The sequence below is a fragment of the Thunnus maccoyii genome, chromosome 7, assembly GCF_910596095.1.
Source record: "Thunnus maccoyii chromosome 7, fThuMac1.1, whole genome shotgun sequence".
Taxonomy (NCBI): domain Eukaryota; kingdom Metazoa; phylum Chordata; class Actinopteri; order Scombriformes; family Scombridae; genus Thunnus; species Thunnus maccoyii.
This window is the reverse complement of record NC_056539.1, coordinates 25,003,669-25,018,909: the sequence shown is the minus strand read 5'-3', so window position 1 is coordinate 25,018,909 and position 15,241 is coordinate 25,003,669. Positions and strand designations below refer to the sequence as shown.

Sequence of the window (15,241 nt, the reverse complement as noted above, 5' to 3'; positions counted from 1 at the left end):
TACATATATTTGTGTCTTTGTGTATCGTAGGTGCTTCATAATGGAGGACAGGGGATACCTGGTAGCACATCCCACTCTCATTGACCCCAAAGGTCATGCTCCTGCAGAGCAACAGCACATCACACACAAGGTAACGGACCCAGAGACAAATAAATAAATGTAAAAATCACAACCACACAACAACAACAAAAAAAAACATCAAACATGAATGAAACAATCTGTCTCTTTGACAAGACACAAAACAACACATTAAATATGTCCATAACCAAGGCCAAATGGCCAGAATGATTTTATTGTAGTGTAAAACATGCAAGACAAAAAACATTTGCACCCACAAACACACTCATTCTCATCCATAAACAAGCAAACTGTAAACACCCTCTACTTCCTTGCAAGATTTAGTTTGGACTTGTCTAATTAATCTGTCTGATGTTTTATTTCCTTCTTTCATTCATCACTTTGTCCTCGTGACTTTTTGATGGCAGGAGCCACTGGTGGCGAATGACATCCTGAATCATCCCAACTTTGTCAAGAAAAACCTGTGTAACAGCTTCAGTGACCGCACCGTGCAGCGCTTCTACAAGTTCAACACCAGCATACTGGTACGTCAGAGATAGAGAAGATAACTGGATGTACGACTGGCTGCAGAAAACAGTTTCAGTCTGATGGATCTGCTAGCAGACAAACACAGACACACTTGTTAGGGTCCTTCTTAACAATGTGAATATCTGATAGTATAACACTGCCATCTTGTGGCCATGTTTGGTGTTGCAACCATGGAGTATTTCTTATTACTCTGATTGTATTAGAACTACTGTGTGTTTTTAGGTAGTTAGAGGGCAGTTTAAAGCCTACAGCCTTACAGTAATGTAATGTTATTTTTTTTCACCATGTAATTTTAGTTAAATCTTGGTTACCCTCTCTGACATAACCCCAGAGTTAGAATAATATTATACATTTTTCTAAATACCTCAGGTCCCTTTGTAGATAATGTCATGTGTCTCATTCATTTTTATATTCTCTCTTTATAGATCCAGGATTTTAATTTGTTGTGGTTAATTACAAAGAGGCCCAACCCTTTTTATATTGTTTTTTTTTTAAATTTGATTTGCATTCAAAATAAAAAGATCTTTAAAAACATCTCTTAAACTTCCAGACACCCAGTGGAATACTTTGTTAATCTTGCTCTCTCTGTCTTTTTCTCTCTCAGGGGGATCTAACCAACCTCGTCCACGGTAGCCATTGTTCTAAGTATCGTCTGACCCGAATCCCTGGCACCAACGCATTTGCTGGTATCGTCAACGAAACTTGTGACTCTCTGGCGTTCTGCGCCTGCAGCACCGTGGACCGCCTCTGTCTCAACTGCCACAGGTCTCTGCCTCACCCACATACCCACCAGGGTTTCACCTACCTGTTTTAGCTCCCAGGCACCTAAAAAATGATGATACTCCTTTTGGGACTCACTGCAGAATATGTTTGATATTTAGTCTTTTTTTCAAGTTCAGAAAAGAATCCTTTCACCTTTAGTTGTGACTTTAAGAGTCAATAATTGTGAATTTTATGTACAATCACATCCTGCCTTTTTTATTTGAACAGATACTCAGCTAGAAAAAAATGTGTTTAATAATAATAATAATCCATTGTCCTGAAAAGTTGCTCATTCTCTCTGAAGATTTTTACTTTTGCTCTGTCTGATATATGATGTATTTCAGGGAAGCCACTTTGTACAGAGCCAATATTCCACGGTCAATTATGTTTACCATAAAAATGAACTATGATGTGAACGTTTCTCAATGAACATGTAACTTGTGTGTTTCAGAATGGAGCAGAATGAGTGTGAGTGCCCATGTGAGTGCCCTCTAGAGGTCAACGAGTGTACAGGCAACCTCACCAGTGCTGAAAACAGGTCAGTAGAAGACATTCCTGAGCCACATAATACACTACATTTATATCCATACATTTCACATTGCTTCTTATATGACATTAAGTGATGTAATATGAAGGCTACATAACTAGTGAATGAGTTTTCATTTAGACAGCTTATGATGAAGCCTGATACTTTTTCTGAGGATGTGTGGATTGTTACAGTAGTAGTATCACAAACTACTCGTCCCCATTGTCTCAGAGGTATTTGAGGATGTTTTGTGTCTAAACAAAGGCCAGAAGCAAGCCAGTCTTATTGTTTTGTAACTCAATAAAGCTGGTTCTTAATACTAGGATTTTATATTTAATCAAAACAACCCAAACTCTTTGTTAATTGAAGAATTACCTAAGGATGTACCAGTCTTGGTGTATATGTCAGACAAGACAGTTAGCTGTCAATCACAAACCAGGCAGATACAGTCTCTTCAGGTTGACATTTACAAATCATAAGGAAAGCTAGAAAGGGTGCTGTGAAATAGGTTTTGAACTGTTATTCAGATAAAGACCACCAGCATGTTCTGTACACTATTTTATTAGTTTAGTTTATTGACTCCTGCACTGGAGATATTGGTTATAGATGCTAGATGGATGTCAGAGAACCCCAGTGCAAAGTCATGTCTTGTCATAAGTCAAAGAACATATTCATTGTATGATGTTTATTTAAATAATGAATATAAGTAAATGATTTGCGGCCTCAACATCAGATGTTTATTATGTTTTATTTCTCAGATAGATTATTTTCTATCATATTGTGTTAGCACTAATGATTGACATTTGTAAATATCATGTCTTTAGTCCTTGTACATGACTGTGGTGTCTTTTAAAAATGCACATCTTTCCAAGCTGGCAAGTCTCTTTCATATTCCTATTGTTATCATTTGAATTGCGGACATGCGTGTGCTGCTGCGTCCAGTGTAAATGTTAGTGGGTGTTTCCTCACTTTTTCTTTCTCTCTCTCTGTATATCTAGCTTGCTCTAGCTGTGTCAGTCTTTTTTTTTTTTTTTTCCTCTACTGTTTTTGCCACTCTGTCTATCATTCACAGTGTCTCTCACATCTCTCTCTCTCTTGTTTCACCCACCTCCTTTCATCAGCCATCAGCAGCCTTTGACAGCGCATCAATGTTTCAAATGCCAGTTCTTCTTTTATTTCAGGAGGACAGGCAATTATCATTTTTCACTGTCAGATTTTTCTCTGTGTTTTGTGTCAAGCAGCATTGATGTTTTTCTTCTTCTTTTTTTTTTTTTTTTTTTTCAGGCTGTTTTGCATAAATTGACAAGTTGAGGACATGACTTTGTGGGCTCATGCTTTTTAATGTCAATTTTACTTTATCTGCTTTTGTCATGTGTAATCATGTTTCATGCTTGGAATTGGATGGATGTTGTCTGCTGAATGTTGTTGTTTGTATTTTTTTCCAAGAATATGTACCTACGCTTCTCTGTGTTTTTACCTTGTGTGTTTTATGATTGTGTGTGTTGTGCAGAAACCCTAGCTGTGAGGTGCATCAGGAGCCCATCAGTCTGAATGTGATTGATCCCAGTTTGCATGACACCCTGCCCCAGTGTATCAACACCCGCTGCAGCCAGAGATACACCAGCAGGTAAACACGCACAGTTCATAACAACATCATAAATAAACCAACACACCAACCACGAGAACATTATAGTACACATTAACAGCACAGTGCCACCCAGTGGTAATGACGAAGAAAGTCACTTTAGAAACATTTTTGCACGTATTTACCCAGAATCTTGACTAACCACTTTACCAATCTCTGAAAAAGTTTTTTCAAGCGTGTCTTGTTTTGATCATTGTATGTATATTCTGTGTATTGTTTCAGCGACTGTTTCGGTGTGTTGGACTGTGAGTGGTGCATGGTGGACAGAGATGGTAAAACTCATCTAGACAAGCCATACTGTGCCCTGCAGAAAGAGTGTTTCGGGGGCATCGTCGGCGCAAAGAGTCCCTATGTGGATAGCATGGGGCTTCTGGGTGAGTGACATTTGGGTTTGAAAGCACGCTCTACTGAACCATTACCCTAAAGAAATGGTTATTTTAGGCCATCTGTTTGTAACTATGATGGGTTTTTTAAGTCTAAGACTGAGATAAACGAGCTGAGTCTTTCAAATACTCTGCATCTCTAACAAGTTATATTTAAGAACTGGTAATAAAAGTTTTTTTTTTTTTAACTTCAGTGCACTTCTAGTTAACATTTTAATCAGGCTTGGTTCCACAGTTATGAGACATTAAAAAAAATGTATAATGTCAGCCAGCAGAGTAAAGAAACAAACAAGCAACAACAAAAGAATTCAGAAGGCACAATGTTTCTGGGTCCTCAGACCAGCAGAGCTGTTACATTTGTAGATCACAGAAAACCAATATTTCAAACGTTTCTGTTGTTTTTCCTCAGTTTTTATATCACTTTTCTCAGAGGGGGATTTGGCCATCTGCCTGCAGTTAGATAACTCTTCCGCAGCAGTTCACACTGATGAGAGAATAGAGGCGAAGTAGAAGATGCACTAGCAGTGCAGCAGGAGTTGAGATCTGACCCTGTGCTGTATGACATAAGCTTGTTGTATTGCCACTTCTTGAGCCATCTGAAATCCTTTATAACTTCATTAAAAAAACGTCTGATTACCCCTACCTATCCTTTTGTCTTCTCTATCTCTCCTGCAGACGAGGAGGTGGCGTCTCTGAACATGATCAAGAGCGCACCTGTAGGTCCCGTCGCCGGGGGCATCATGGGATGCATCATGGTGTTGGTGTTGGCCGTGTATGCGTACAGACACCAGATCCACAGGCGCTCACACCAGCACATGTCACCACTGGCAGCGCAGGGTAAGACTGAAGGATGGACACACATATGTAGAAATGCAGTGTCTACATACATACAACTTACAGATATGACGTGAAATTTCATCACTTTTAACTGCTTTTTACAGCACACTGTCATATATTTTGGCCCAGAAAGTAGAAAAACACTAAATTCTGTTCTGAATTCTGCTTTATGCCTACTGGTTGGCCTGTAGTACTAAAAGAACTACAAGATCAACAATGAAAACAAATCTGCTAGCTGTTTGTGTTACCCTTTATGTGTTTTTCCTCACATTTCTTTAAGTGTCAAAGAAAGACACAAAGTTTTAAAGCAGTGTGGCAAATGCTGTTGGAGCTAAACAGCTGACATTAGCGTCACACAGCAGCAGCATCTGCTACATGATTTGTGTAATTACTCAGCGTTATTGACAAAAACATCTAACAAGATTACAGCCTCATTAAAACTCTTCGTCTTAGTCACTTTCAGTCTGATAGTTTGGTAAACAACTTGGAATAGATGGTGGAGCGTGCAGCGTTACGTTATCTCAAGGCATTACACTGAGGAATTGGCTCATAAAAACTGCAATACTCTTAGCTTTGTGTGTGTGTGTGTGTGTGTGTGTGTGTGCATGGAGGGTATGTTCAATCTCTTCCACAGCTTTAGCTTGTACTGGCAAGACACACAAACATACACGGTTAAAGGCAAGATTAACTTAAATTGCAGTTTTAAGGTGCAACATGTGCACCCTCCCTTTTTGTAAAAACTACACCTTTACACACACACACACACACACACACACACACACACACACACACAAAAACGAGCCTTCCTTCTGGCTGCTAAGATCATGTACACGAGTTATTATCTGGGCTGAAGAGCTAATTGGAATATTAACTGTAATCCTCACACACTCCATCTAAAATTAACTGGCCTTTGGGTTGTGGTTTTGGATAAATAAACCATGTTTGTAATACTTCACATATTAGGATAGTAGCATCTATCTCATCTTGGTTTTCTGCTTCTTCCCTCCCACTCTCTTCACCTCCAGAAATGTCAGTGAGAATGTCCAACCTGGATAACGAAAGAGATGAGAGGGATGAAGACAGCCATGAGGACAGAGGAATCAGTAAGTTTTGTTTGATGTCTCATTGATATAAATGAAGTTATATGTAACATATGCTACCACAAATACAAGGGTTTGAATACTTTGGATTGCAGAGTTTTAAACTTGGGTTTACTATTGTACAGCAGGAGTATCTGCTCATTAAACAGAGCCTTTGTGCTGACCTGTGTCCTCTCCTAACTTCCAGTAAGTAACACTCGATTTATTGCCGCGGTGATCGAGAGGCACACTCACACTCCAGAGCGGAGACGGAGGTACTGGGGACGATCGGGGACAGAGAGTGACCATGGTAAGACGTATTCTCTAGTTCTCACAAGCACATAGATCAATAGAGGTGGGAGGTTTACAAAAGAAGAACAAGCGTGATGACATTCAATCATGCGGTACATCAGCATTGACAGAAAGCAAAACTGACTTTTCATAGATTTCCTACTACTTAGTAATGTTACATGGTTCTCTAAAAGGTGAAACCTGGTCTAACTCAACTGAATATACTTAAAAATAACAGTTGAGCTATGTTACTGCTGTTTGTTGTCAGAATTTATATGTAATGATGACTGGGTGGACGGTTTTTAGTCAGAACAAGAAGCACCTACAATATCCCTGGGCACTGTTTTATATAAAATTTCCAATAATTGGTCATGAGCTTTCACTTCCTTTCCACGCTCCGGAGGTCAAATGTCCTCATAATCAGCTCTCCATGGAGGCGGTTCTTGCAACTGATCAATTTTTGTTACGTTATTCTTACACAACACTTTGTTCAGGCTAAAATAATCTTTGTGGTAAATGAATCAGTTTTTTTTTGTTGTTGTTTTTTTTACACAAAACTGACCTATCCCACACTCCATAAAATAACTGATAACCACCCATGAGTTCTGCTGAGATTTTGCCTCAGGCGGAGAAAATATAAGCACAGCTACGTCAATGTAAATATGGAATATTAGTATAAACGCAACCATGCGGGCATCATCACCTACACACACGGCAACGGGCTCTGGAACCAAACTCTCAACGATAGGACTTCGAGCTGTCCACAAAGACAGGGTTTCTGAGTTCACCCTCAAGCACAGGGTGAGGTGTTCAGATGTTCAGGGGGGATCTCGTAAGTAGTAACCACCTCTCCTCTCTGTTGAAAGAAGCCAGTTGAGGTGGTATAGAGCAGGCATTTAATCGGGATACCTCCTGGATGCCCTCCTGAGGAGACCCCCCGGGTAGACCCAGAACAAGCCGGATGGTGTGCATATCCCACCTGGGAAAGCTTTGGGATCCCCCAGGAAGAGCTGGAAGAGCTGTGTTACGCTTTGCCTGCTCCCACAGTGACCCAGGGCCATAGAAGTGACAAAACATAAAGTTTCTTTTCTCTACAATGAGGATATTTTATTAACATACATTATAGATCATAAAACCATAACATGATAAAAAGCTACATTAGCTACATTAGCATAAAATTGCATATTTTAGGCTTAGGTATGACCTTTTTTTAACAAGTCTTATTCCTTTTTTGAATGCTACAGCACATCCACAGTTAGTTCTCAGATCTTTGGCAGCAGTACAGCTCCTGGCTTGTTCTTTTCATTATATCACAGCTCAGAACCTTGTTTTCTCTCATCTGCAGCTCTGACAGTGTTGCTCATGTTCTCTGTAGCCGTTTGTAGAACTTGCGAGTCTGACACTCGGATGAGTGTGGACGGACAGTTTCACCCACATGGGCTCTTACACCTACATATAGCATCACTTCACTTCCTGGCAATGAGTGTCTCGGTTGCTTGTTGTATAACTGATGATGACAAGGATTAGTATGAAGAGTGGGGAGTGGGCTCAAGTGAAAGAAAGACACAAGTAAGCTGCGTGTTATGTACGATGTTGCTGTTAAACCACAGAGGATAAAGAGATGTGAGGTGGAGCTGTAAGGACAACGAGAGACTAGATTAGGCCATAAACTGATTTTTAATTTCTTAAACTCTAGTATTGTGTTTTCTGTAGTTCATTGAAGATTATTCACCCCTGCTGCATGACATCTTTTGACAGTACTGATTTAATTTAAGATCTTAAATATCAATGAGATTATTTAACATATTCATAGGAACATTGTGTCAGTCTTTAATCCGGAACATCATTTACAAATGATATCTGCAAATGAGCAGTCTGATAAGTGGACAGGAAAGACACATCACATGTTGTTTAACTGGCATGAGAAAGAAAAAAAACTGAAAATGGAGGACAAGTGGTGAGATGTAGAAATGCAAAAATGATGAAAGAGGGGAAATAGGAGTGAAACGCAAGGGCAAGAGGACAGGGACAGAGAGGAAGATGAGTTTGAAATAATGGAAAGAGGGGGTGTTAGTCCGTCAGGGATTAAAATAAATTCATTACAAAGTTGATGCTTCAAAGTTGCTGCTCCTCTACGCTCTGTGCGCTCCTACCGCAATCCACTCACTCATACTGCTGAAGGGTACGATAGTACACACATGCACACACAGGCTACGTGTAGCAGATAAATCAGAGCTGAAAATCTGTTAAGTGAGTGATGCACAAGCAATGCTGAAGGCCATGATGGTTATCAGCTGCAATATATGGCTTCAACTACCCTTTTAATCATGAATATTGTATATACAATGTACATACAGCTTTATTCCATATGCTCCATTTTAGAGTTTATGTTTACAACTGCTTTAGAAACAGACACTCACCAAGCAAAAGTGTTGCTAATATTTTGCCCCCCTCATATATGTTAATGGGGTAGACAAAATATTAGGAACAGTTTTCAATATAATGCATCCCAGTACACCATCACCACCCACTACGAGCACAATAATAAACATAAAGTAGCATTATCACCTTTCTTGGTGAGAGACACAGTGTTAAAAGTAGAAAACCAATGGAGCGCCGTGGTAGCCAAACGATTACAGCACATACCACATAACCGCAACGTCCCTGGTTCAAATCTGCATCGCATGTCATGTCCCTCTCTCTCTCCCTCCCTTGTTTCCTGTCTGCGTCTCTACTGTCAACTGTTGAAAAAAATGCAAAAATGCCCAAAAAACATACCTTAAAACAGTAGAAAACAAATGTAGTAAAAGAGAATAAAAGATAATAAAAAGATTTACTCTTATTTAAAAGTAAGTTAAAAGCTAGTGTATTCCCCGAGATGTCAAACCCTTCATTTAAACACAGTTTTTAGTCAACATGTCATTCAGTTTATGACTTTGGATGTCTTTGAGGTGTCTGTAAACTGTCTCCAGGATTTGTCTTGTTTCCAGCTGTTAGAAGAAAAGTCTCCAAATGTTCTGAAACCTCAAAGGTCCAATCATAATAAGAAATTTTGGAGTCTGTCTCCAAGCTGCAATCACATGCTAGCTTTCCCCTGTCTCTTCACATCTCTTGATATTAAGAGAGATTTGCTTTCCTTCACCTGATGCAGCTGAAGATTGTCAACAGGACACAGTTAGCTGTAGACCTGCCTGAAACTCTGGCTCTTGCTCTGTGGGAAAAGGGGATAAACTGTGCTGAAGTTGGCATTTCCATGTCTGGAACTTCTTTGAAGTCTCCATCCCTCCCTTTCGTTAAATCCCTTCCTTCCTCTCTCCTTCTCTCTGCCCTCCCCCTCTCCTTCCCCACCTTGTCACTCCCTCTGCTCATTCTTCTGTCTCTCCAGTTCTTTGTCAGCTTTCTCTCTTTTGGTATCAAAGCCCAGCTAATCTTGTGAGAATCAGGGAGGGGGAATTATTGGAAAGCCTCTCATTTTGACTTCAGAACAGGATTTTAGGACACTTTAGTGGTACATACAGGACATTACTTTATTTTGTGTGTCACCGCATTGTGGGACATTATAGTAAGTTACTATCTGTATTCCCTCTGCATTCTTACAGCAACATATGACAGGAAGAATATAATGAAAGCAGATCTTTTGTTGGACTTTATGAATTTTTGGCTTGGTCCTAGAGTTGTTAAACATTCATGTTGAGTTAGCCAATACAAAACAAGGCTTCTGCATGATACTATGAACTCCAAAAGCCAGAAGAACTTGAAGGATCAGATGAGTTTACTTGATGATTCAGATGTTTGGAGTATAGAGGATTTTGTTAGTCGATAAATTTGACACAAGGCCAGACACACACATACTTCAACCTACATGACACACACACACACACCCACTTCCACACTCACACACATGCTCACAAATCACTTGGTTCAGTTTCTCTGGAGGTTTAATGTTTCATCATCCAGAATGGAGGCAATTTTTTTCATAAATATAATGGTCGAGGTACTCAAGCTTGTAGGGCTATTTGCTCATCAGTAATAACAGATTGATGTTCTCATCGCGCAGCGTGTCGGTGTCGTTTTAAAACCTGAAAAAAGACGGCGCTAAGGGAATTAAAGAAAGGAAGGTTGTTTCCAGATCAGCTCCCAAAATTGTAAAGAAAAGTCAGACCATGTGTTCCTGATATGTTTCATGGTCCTTAAGGTGATGAAACCCACTCAGAAGATGAAATTTACTGCTGTAAGATTCATAAAGCTTTCAGAAACTAAGACATGTTTTATTCCATTTTGGGCTTTTAAAGTTCAACCAGTTATTTACTTTTTCTCTGACCCACTAATCGCTTTTCTTTATGACAGCAGTATTGCCCTCCCACTGCTCCAGTTACCAATGTATCCTCACTGCCATGTTGGCTTGTGTTTTTATCTCCTCAGGCAGAACGTATGTGCAAAATGTGTAGGGAACTGGCCATGAATATGCATGCTTGCTTTTTTTTTTCCAAATTGTATGAGATTGCTGAAAACATAAGGAGGAACTGCCCATAGGATATGTTAAGTTGTCAATGTGCCATCAAAGAGGAATAATGTAATGCTTTCAGAGACATCATGTGCTACCATGTATTCACATGAATGTTTCTCTGTTGAATGTCTACAACTTGAGGGCGTCATTCGCTATGGCATATTCCCATTTCTATGCCAAACCAGTATACATGTAACTGGCAAGTCTATCACATTTGCTTGACTATCAGTGTCTGAATGAGGTTTGCTATATAATATGGTGATGGTTTATGTTGCATTTTTTTATTGAGTGGGTGTGCATTTTGAGGTAAAACATGCAAATTAAGGATGTTTTGGTAGCCTCATGATTAAAGCACATACAACATAACTGCAGTGTCCTCGGTGTGATTCCAGCCGGGGACATTTATTGCATTTCATACCACCCTGTCTCTCCCCACATTGCCCATCTTTACACTGTTAACTATCAAAGGCTAACAATGTCAAAACAAAAAAAAACAAAAGTTATGATCTAGCAATTACAGTTTCAAGTTGTAAATTGTGGCATACTTTTATATTCTGTTTTCAAAAACATGCAGAGAACTTCAAATTACTTTAAAAAGATACAACCCTGGGTCTCAACAGCATTGTGCGTACTGATGAGATTTATTTTAGAGTTGTTTAAAATGAAAACAGTCCACTAACCTCCATGTTTTTATCTCCAGGCTACAGCACCATGAGTCCACAGGAGGACAGCGAGAATCCACCCGGCAACAACGACCCGCTCTCCGCGGGTGTCGACGTCGGAAACCACGACGACGACCTGGACCTGGACACGCCTCCCCAGACGGCCGCTTTGCTCAGCCACAAGTTCCACCCCTACCGGCACACGCACACACACCACCACCCGCTGCACACGCACCACCTGCAAGCTGCAGTCACCGTGCACAGTGTGGATGCAGAGTGCTGATCCTCAGTGTGAACTGCACCCTCCTGCCAGGGATGGAACTGTTTTTTTTATGAAAGACTATTTTTAAAAAACACTTGTGCTTGATTAGACGGCACTCAGTGGGTACTGTCGGGATAGATGGTCCCTGGAAACTCCGCCATGAATGGATGTTTAGCTTAATATGGGTATTATCCTCATGCTCTCGTTTTGCCAACATCCCCATCTCAACCTTTTTTTCATTGAACCCCATTCAAAAGCTGGCGAGTGAAAATAATCAGACCCGGGGCCAGTAAAAATAACGAAATGTTTGTTTTCTGGAGGAATTTGACATTGAGGACTCTGTAAGAGCACACAAAAACCTTTGGGAGCAAACAAAATGGTGTTTGAGCCCATTCATCGGCCTTTCATAAGGAGAGGACACAACTGGAACCTAAAAGCCTTGAGGGAGGACAAAGTTCTTCATTTCCAAGTGGAAGGCCAGAGCAAACACTTTTATAGAACCAGTGGATAATTAAATTAAATCTAGAGCCTGATGGGAAGCCCTTTCTCCTCAGGGCTCTCCCTCCTAAGCTCCACACAGGTTGTTTCCCACTAAGCTCCACTTGTGGTGAGGGGCAGGAGGGGAACAGAGCACTCCTTACATTTGTGAAAACTGCTGGACATCTCTGATGAAGAGTTAAAATACTGTATTTCCAACACAGACATGGATCTAATGTGGGATTCTATCATTCTATATCACAACTTTACTCTCCCTGATTCTGCGGATAGACACTCAAAACGTTGGTCATCTGTGAAAGTTTCTGCCTTTTTATCCAAAGGAGTAGCTGCTGGCCTTATATGAAAGGGTTTAAAATATATGGACATTTTTCATAAATATCCATGAACTTCACGATAGAAAAGATTTTCTCTGATCCACATGAATACAGAAAAAAAAAACACTATTAAGAGGAATAAGATTATTTTTCTACTATTTATTAAAGAGGTAGATTGCAGGACAGATGAGCAAAGAGCTGCAGCTAGTCAAGTGTTATTCACATACACACTCCCTGTAACTAATGCATCATATCATAAGCTCATCATTTTCATTTATTTCTCCCCCAAAATTTGTGAATGTATGTGTTTATTTTGAATTTTAAGAATATCACTACATTACTAGAAGTGAAAATTGGACTATTTGCAGCGCAACTCATTTTTTGTTTTACATCACTCTGGTGCGTAACGAGCAGCTCGTTTGCTTTATTTCCTCCATTTTTCTTTTTTCACTTTCTGTTACCAGAAGCATACAGTACTCTGAGCTATGCTCTCCACCAGAGGATCCCGTTCACTATACAGAGTGGTGAACAGTGTCTTCTTTAAGCAGGAAACCTCTTTGGATGGGCAGGGACCTAAAATCTGAGTTAAAATCAGATGTGCTTCTTTCAAAAAATAAAAAATAAAAATAATAAAAAAAATATAAAAAATCCAGATATTTTTGAGGGTATTGGTAAAAAAACAAAAACAACAAGCCTTATTCACGTCATGTCAGAGCAGTTAGGAGGAGGTGGTCCGTGACATACACAGCACATTTTTTTGTTTCTGTCTGTTTTCACACTTCTGATTCACTGAGGTCTGTGTGTACTTGCAAGGTAAGACTCGCTGTGCCGAACATCTTTATTCTGGACATGTCCTCTCTATCGGGAGAGAGAGAGAGAGAACTTGGACGCTCGCTGGCCTTTTTAAGCCTCCTGGGGATGGAGGATGGAAGAGAGAAAGTAACACCAGCAAAACATCCCCCTGGCTTTAGTCACTGCTGGGGGATTTGGTGTGTCCGGATAATTGGGGACCCTCACAGTGGTCTTGAGAAACTGACAGAGACTGAGTGATGTCCTCTCTATCTGCCTGAGTAGAAAAACACCAATACAGAATGTTGTTTTTTCCCCCCCCATTTTACTACAGTTTTTTGCCTGTGTTGCCGAGCAGATAGTGTGTGTACGTTAACGCTGTGTGCTAAATTTTGTGCAAAAATAAGTTTCCATTGATGCCCGTGATGGAGTCTCCCCCCCTCATCAAAGAGTGAGAGAGGGGAGAGATGCTGCTGTTATTGTACAGAGGCTACACCCATCTGTCAGCTCCTCTGTGGTTAACCACTCAAAATATCTTTTCTACACGTCTCTGGTGTGTGTGAGAGTGTGTGTGTGTGTGTATGTGAGAGATAGCGTGAAGAATGAATGTTGATCCACCTGGAACCTTTTCATTGAATGCATTGTTGTATTTTTTTTTCAAGATAGTATTAGAGAATATAGGTGAAATTATTATGATTGAGAAATCCACTTATTTTTATTCTGATGAAGCGTCACTCGACCCGATCTGTGCTTAGTTGGTTTGATTGTTCAACCGGTCAAATCATGTCAGTATGGCATCCATTTATTTCTGGGTGCAAAAAATGTCTGTTGTGTTTTTTTTGTTTTTTTTTCAGAGATTCATTATGAAGTGTAAATACAGAATCACAAATAGCTATTAATGTCCTGTACACTCCAGTTTTTTTTATGTTGGTAAGACATGATGTATGCTTCAAGTGATGCTCAGATATTTGGGTTGATATTGAATTGTCTGTTCATGGTGTCTCACTATATTTTTGATGCCTTGGATGTTTTGTTTTTTTAGGTTTATTTTTCTTTAGGTCCATATTGGATGGAAGTCAGTACTTGGAAAAAATTAATACACACTTTTACGTTTGAGAGACTTCTAGTTTTCAAAGTTTTATTGTGTGTTTTGGAAATGTCAAAGAAAGCTTATCTCTCCGTAAACTAATTCTAGATTGCAAGAATAACGGTACTTCATCTTTTCACTGAGTAATGACCAAAAATAACAGTGTATTAGGTTCGGGGTTTACAGTAGGCTGCTATGGTTCTGTTGCTACTTAAGACTGAAAATCACATTCATTTACAGCTAGTGTTGTGTGTTTGTCACTTTAGTAGAATATTTACATTAACACACCCGATGGGAGCCCATTAAAGTTTCAGCTGCAAAAGTGTGAAATAAATTATCTCTGATAGAGCTGAGAGACTAAAACCTACATTACATGTTGGTGTTGCCTTGTACATCCTCACTTCATAAAACCACTGTTCTTGAACTCACTGGATGTATGTAGTGGGTGAAATATTCCAGTTCATTGTCATCATTATTCTATTTGACCAGTTACTGATAGAGGTTTGTCTGTATAAACCAGATTTATTAACAGTTCCTGTCCCTGTATGTCATGTTTAGACCCACAGTCATTCACAACAACGGAAAAAACTGCTCTCAGTTCAGTCTGACATCAAAGCAGTCTTGTAGCATTTCAGGGCAATCTTTTTAGATCAATGCAGTCTTGCAGATATCGTGTGTTGAGGCAATTTGTTTTCCTCTAAATTGAGTTTGTTGTCAAAGGCATTTTTTTCTGGAGAGCTTTTAAACAGTATTTACCAGCTGTTGTAAACAAGTATATGTGTGTGTATACAGAACACTCTGAATCGCATTAATTAATGTACTGAAGGAACATGTGTACATCACCCCCTCATGTATCATATAAAGTTATCAAATTGAGATTTATTGCAATGTGAATGTGATAAAGTCCATTTTACACTTAAATTGCCTCTTGTTTTTTTTTATTCCATACAATTTTTGTGAGGGCTTTTAGTGGGTCAATCTACAACCAAGCAT

General features: G+C 39.6%; 1 protein-coding gene across 1 annotated transcript in view; it reads left to right on the top strand.

Annotated features, from left to right (window-relative positions):
- cachd1 (cache domain containing 1) overlaps positions 1-15,211 on the top strand; it is a 92,834-nt gene extending 77,623 nt beyond the window's left edge. Inside the window, exons 18-27 of the mRNA XM_042417329.1 lie at positions 31-130; positions 486-602; positions 1,211-1,371; positions 1,820-1,906; positions 3,405-3,521; positions 3,762-3,913; positions 4,598-4,759; positions 5,785-5,862; positions 6,047-6,148; positions 11,337-15,211. Of these exons, the coding sequence (XP_042273263.1) occupies positions 31-130; positions 486-602; positions 1,211-1,371; positions 1,820-1,906; positions 3,405-3,521; positions 3,762-3,913; positions 4,598-4,759; positions 5,785-5,862; positions 6,047-6,148; positions 11,337-11,581 (1,321 nt within the window). The 3' untranslated portion in view covers positions 11,582-15,211. The remainder of the gene's footprint in view (positions 1-30; positions 131-485; positions 603-1,210; positions 1,372-1,819; positions 1,907-3,404; positions 3,522-3,761; positions 3,914-4,597; positions 4,760-5,784; positions 5,863-6,046; positions 6,149-11,336) is intronic.
- Positions 15,212-15,241: the final 30 nt, after the last annotated feature.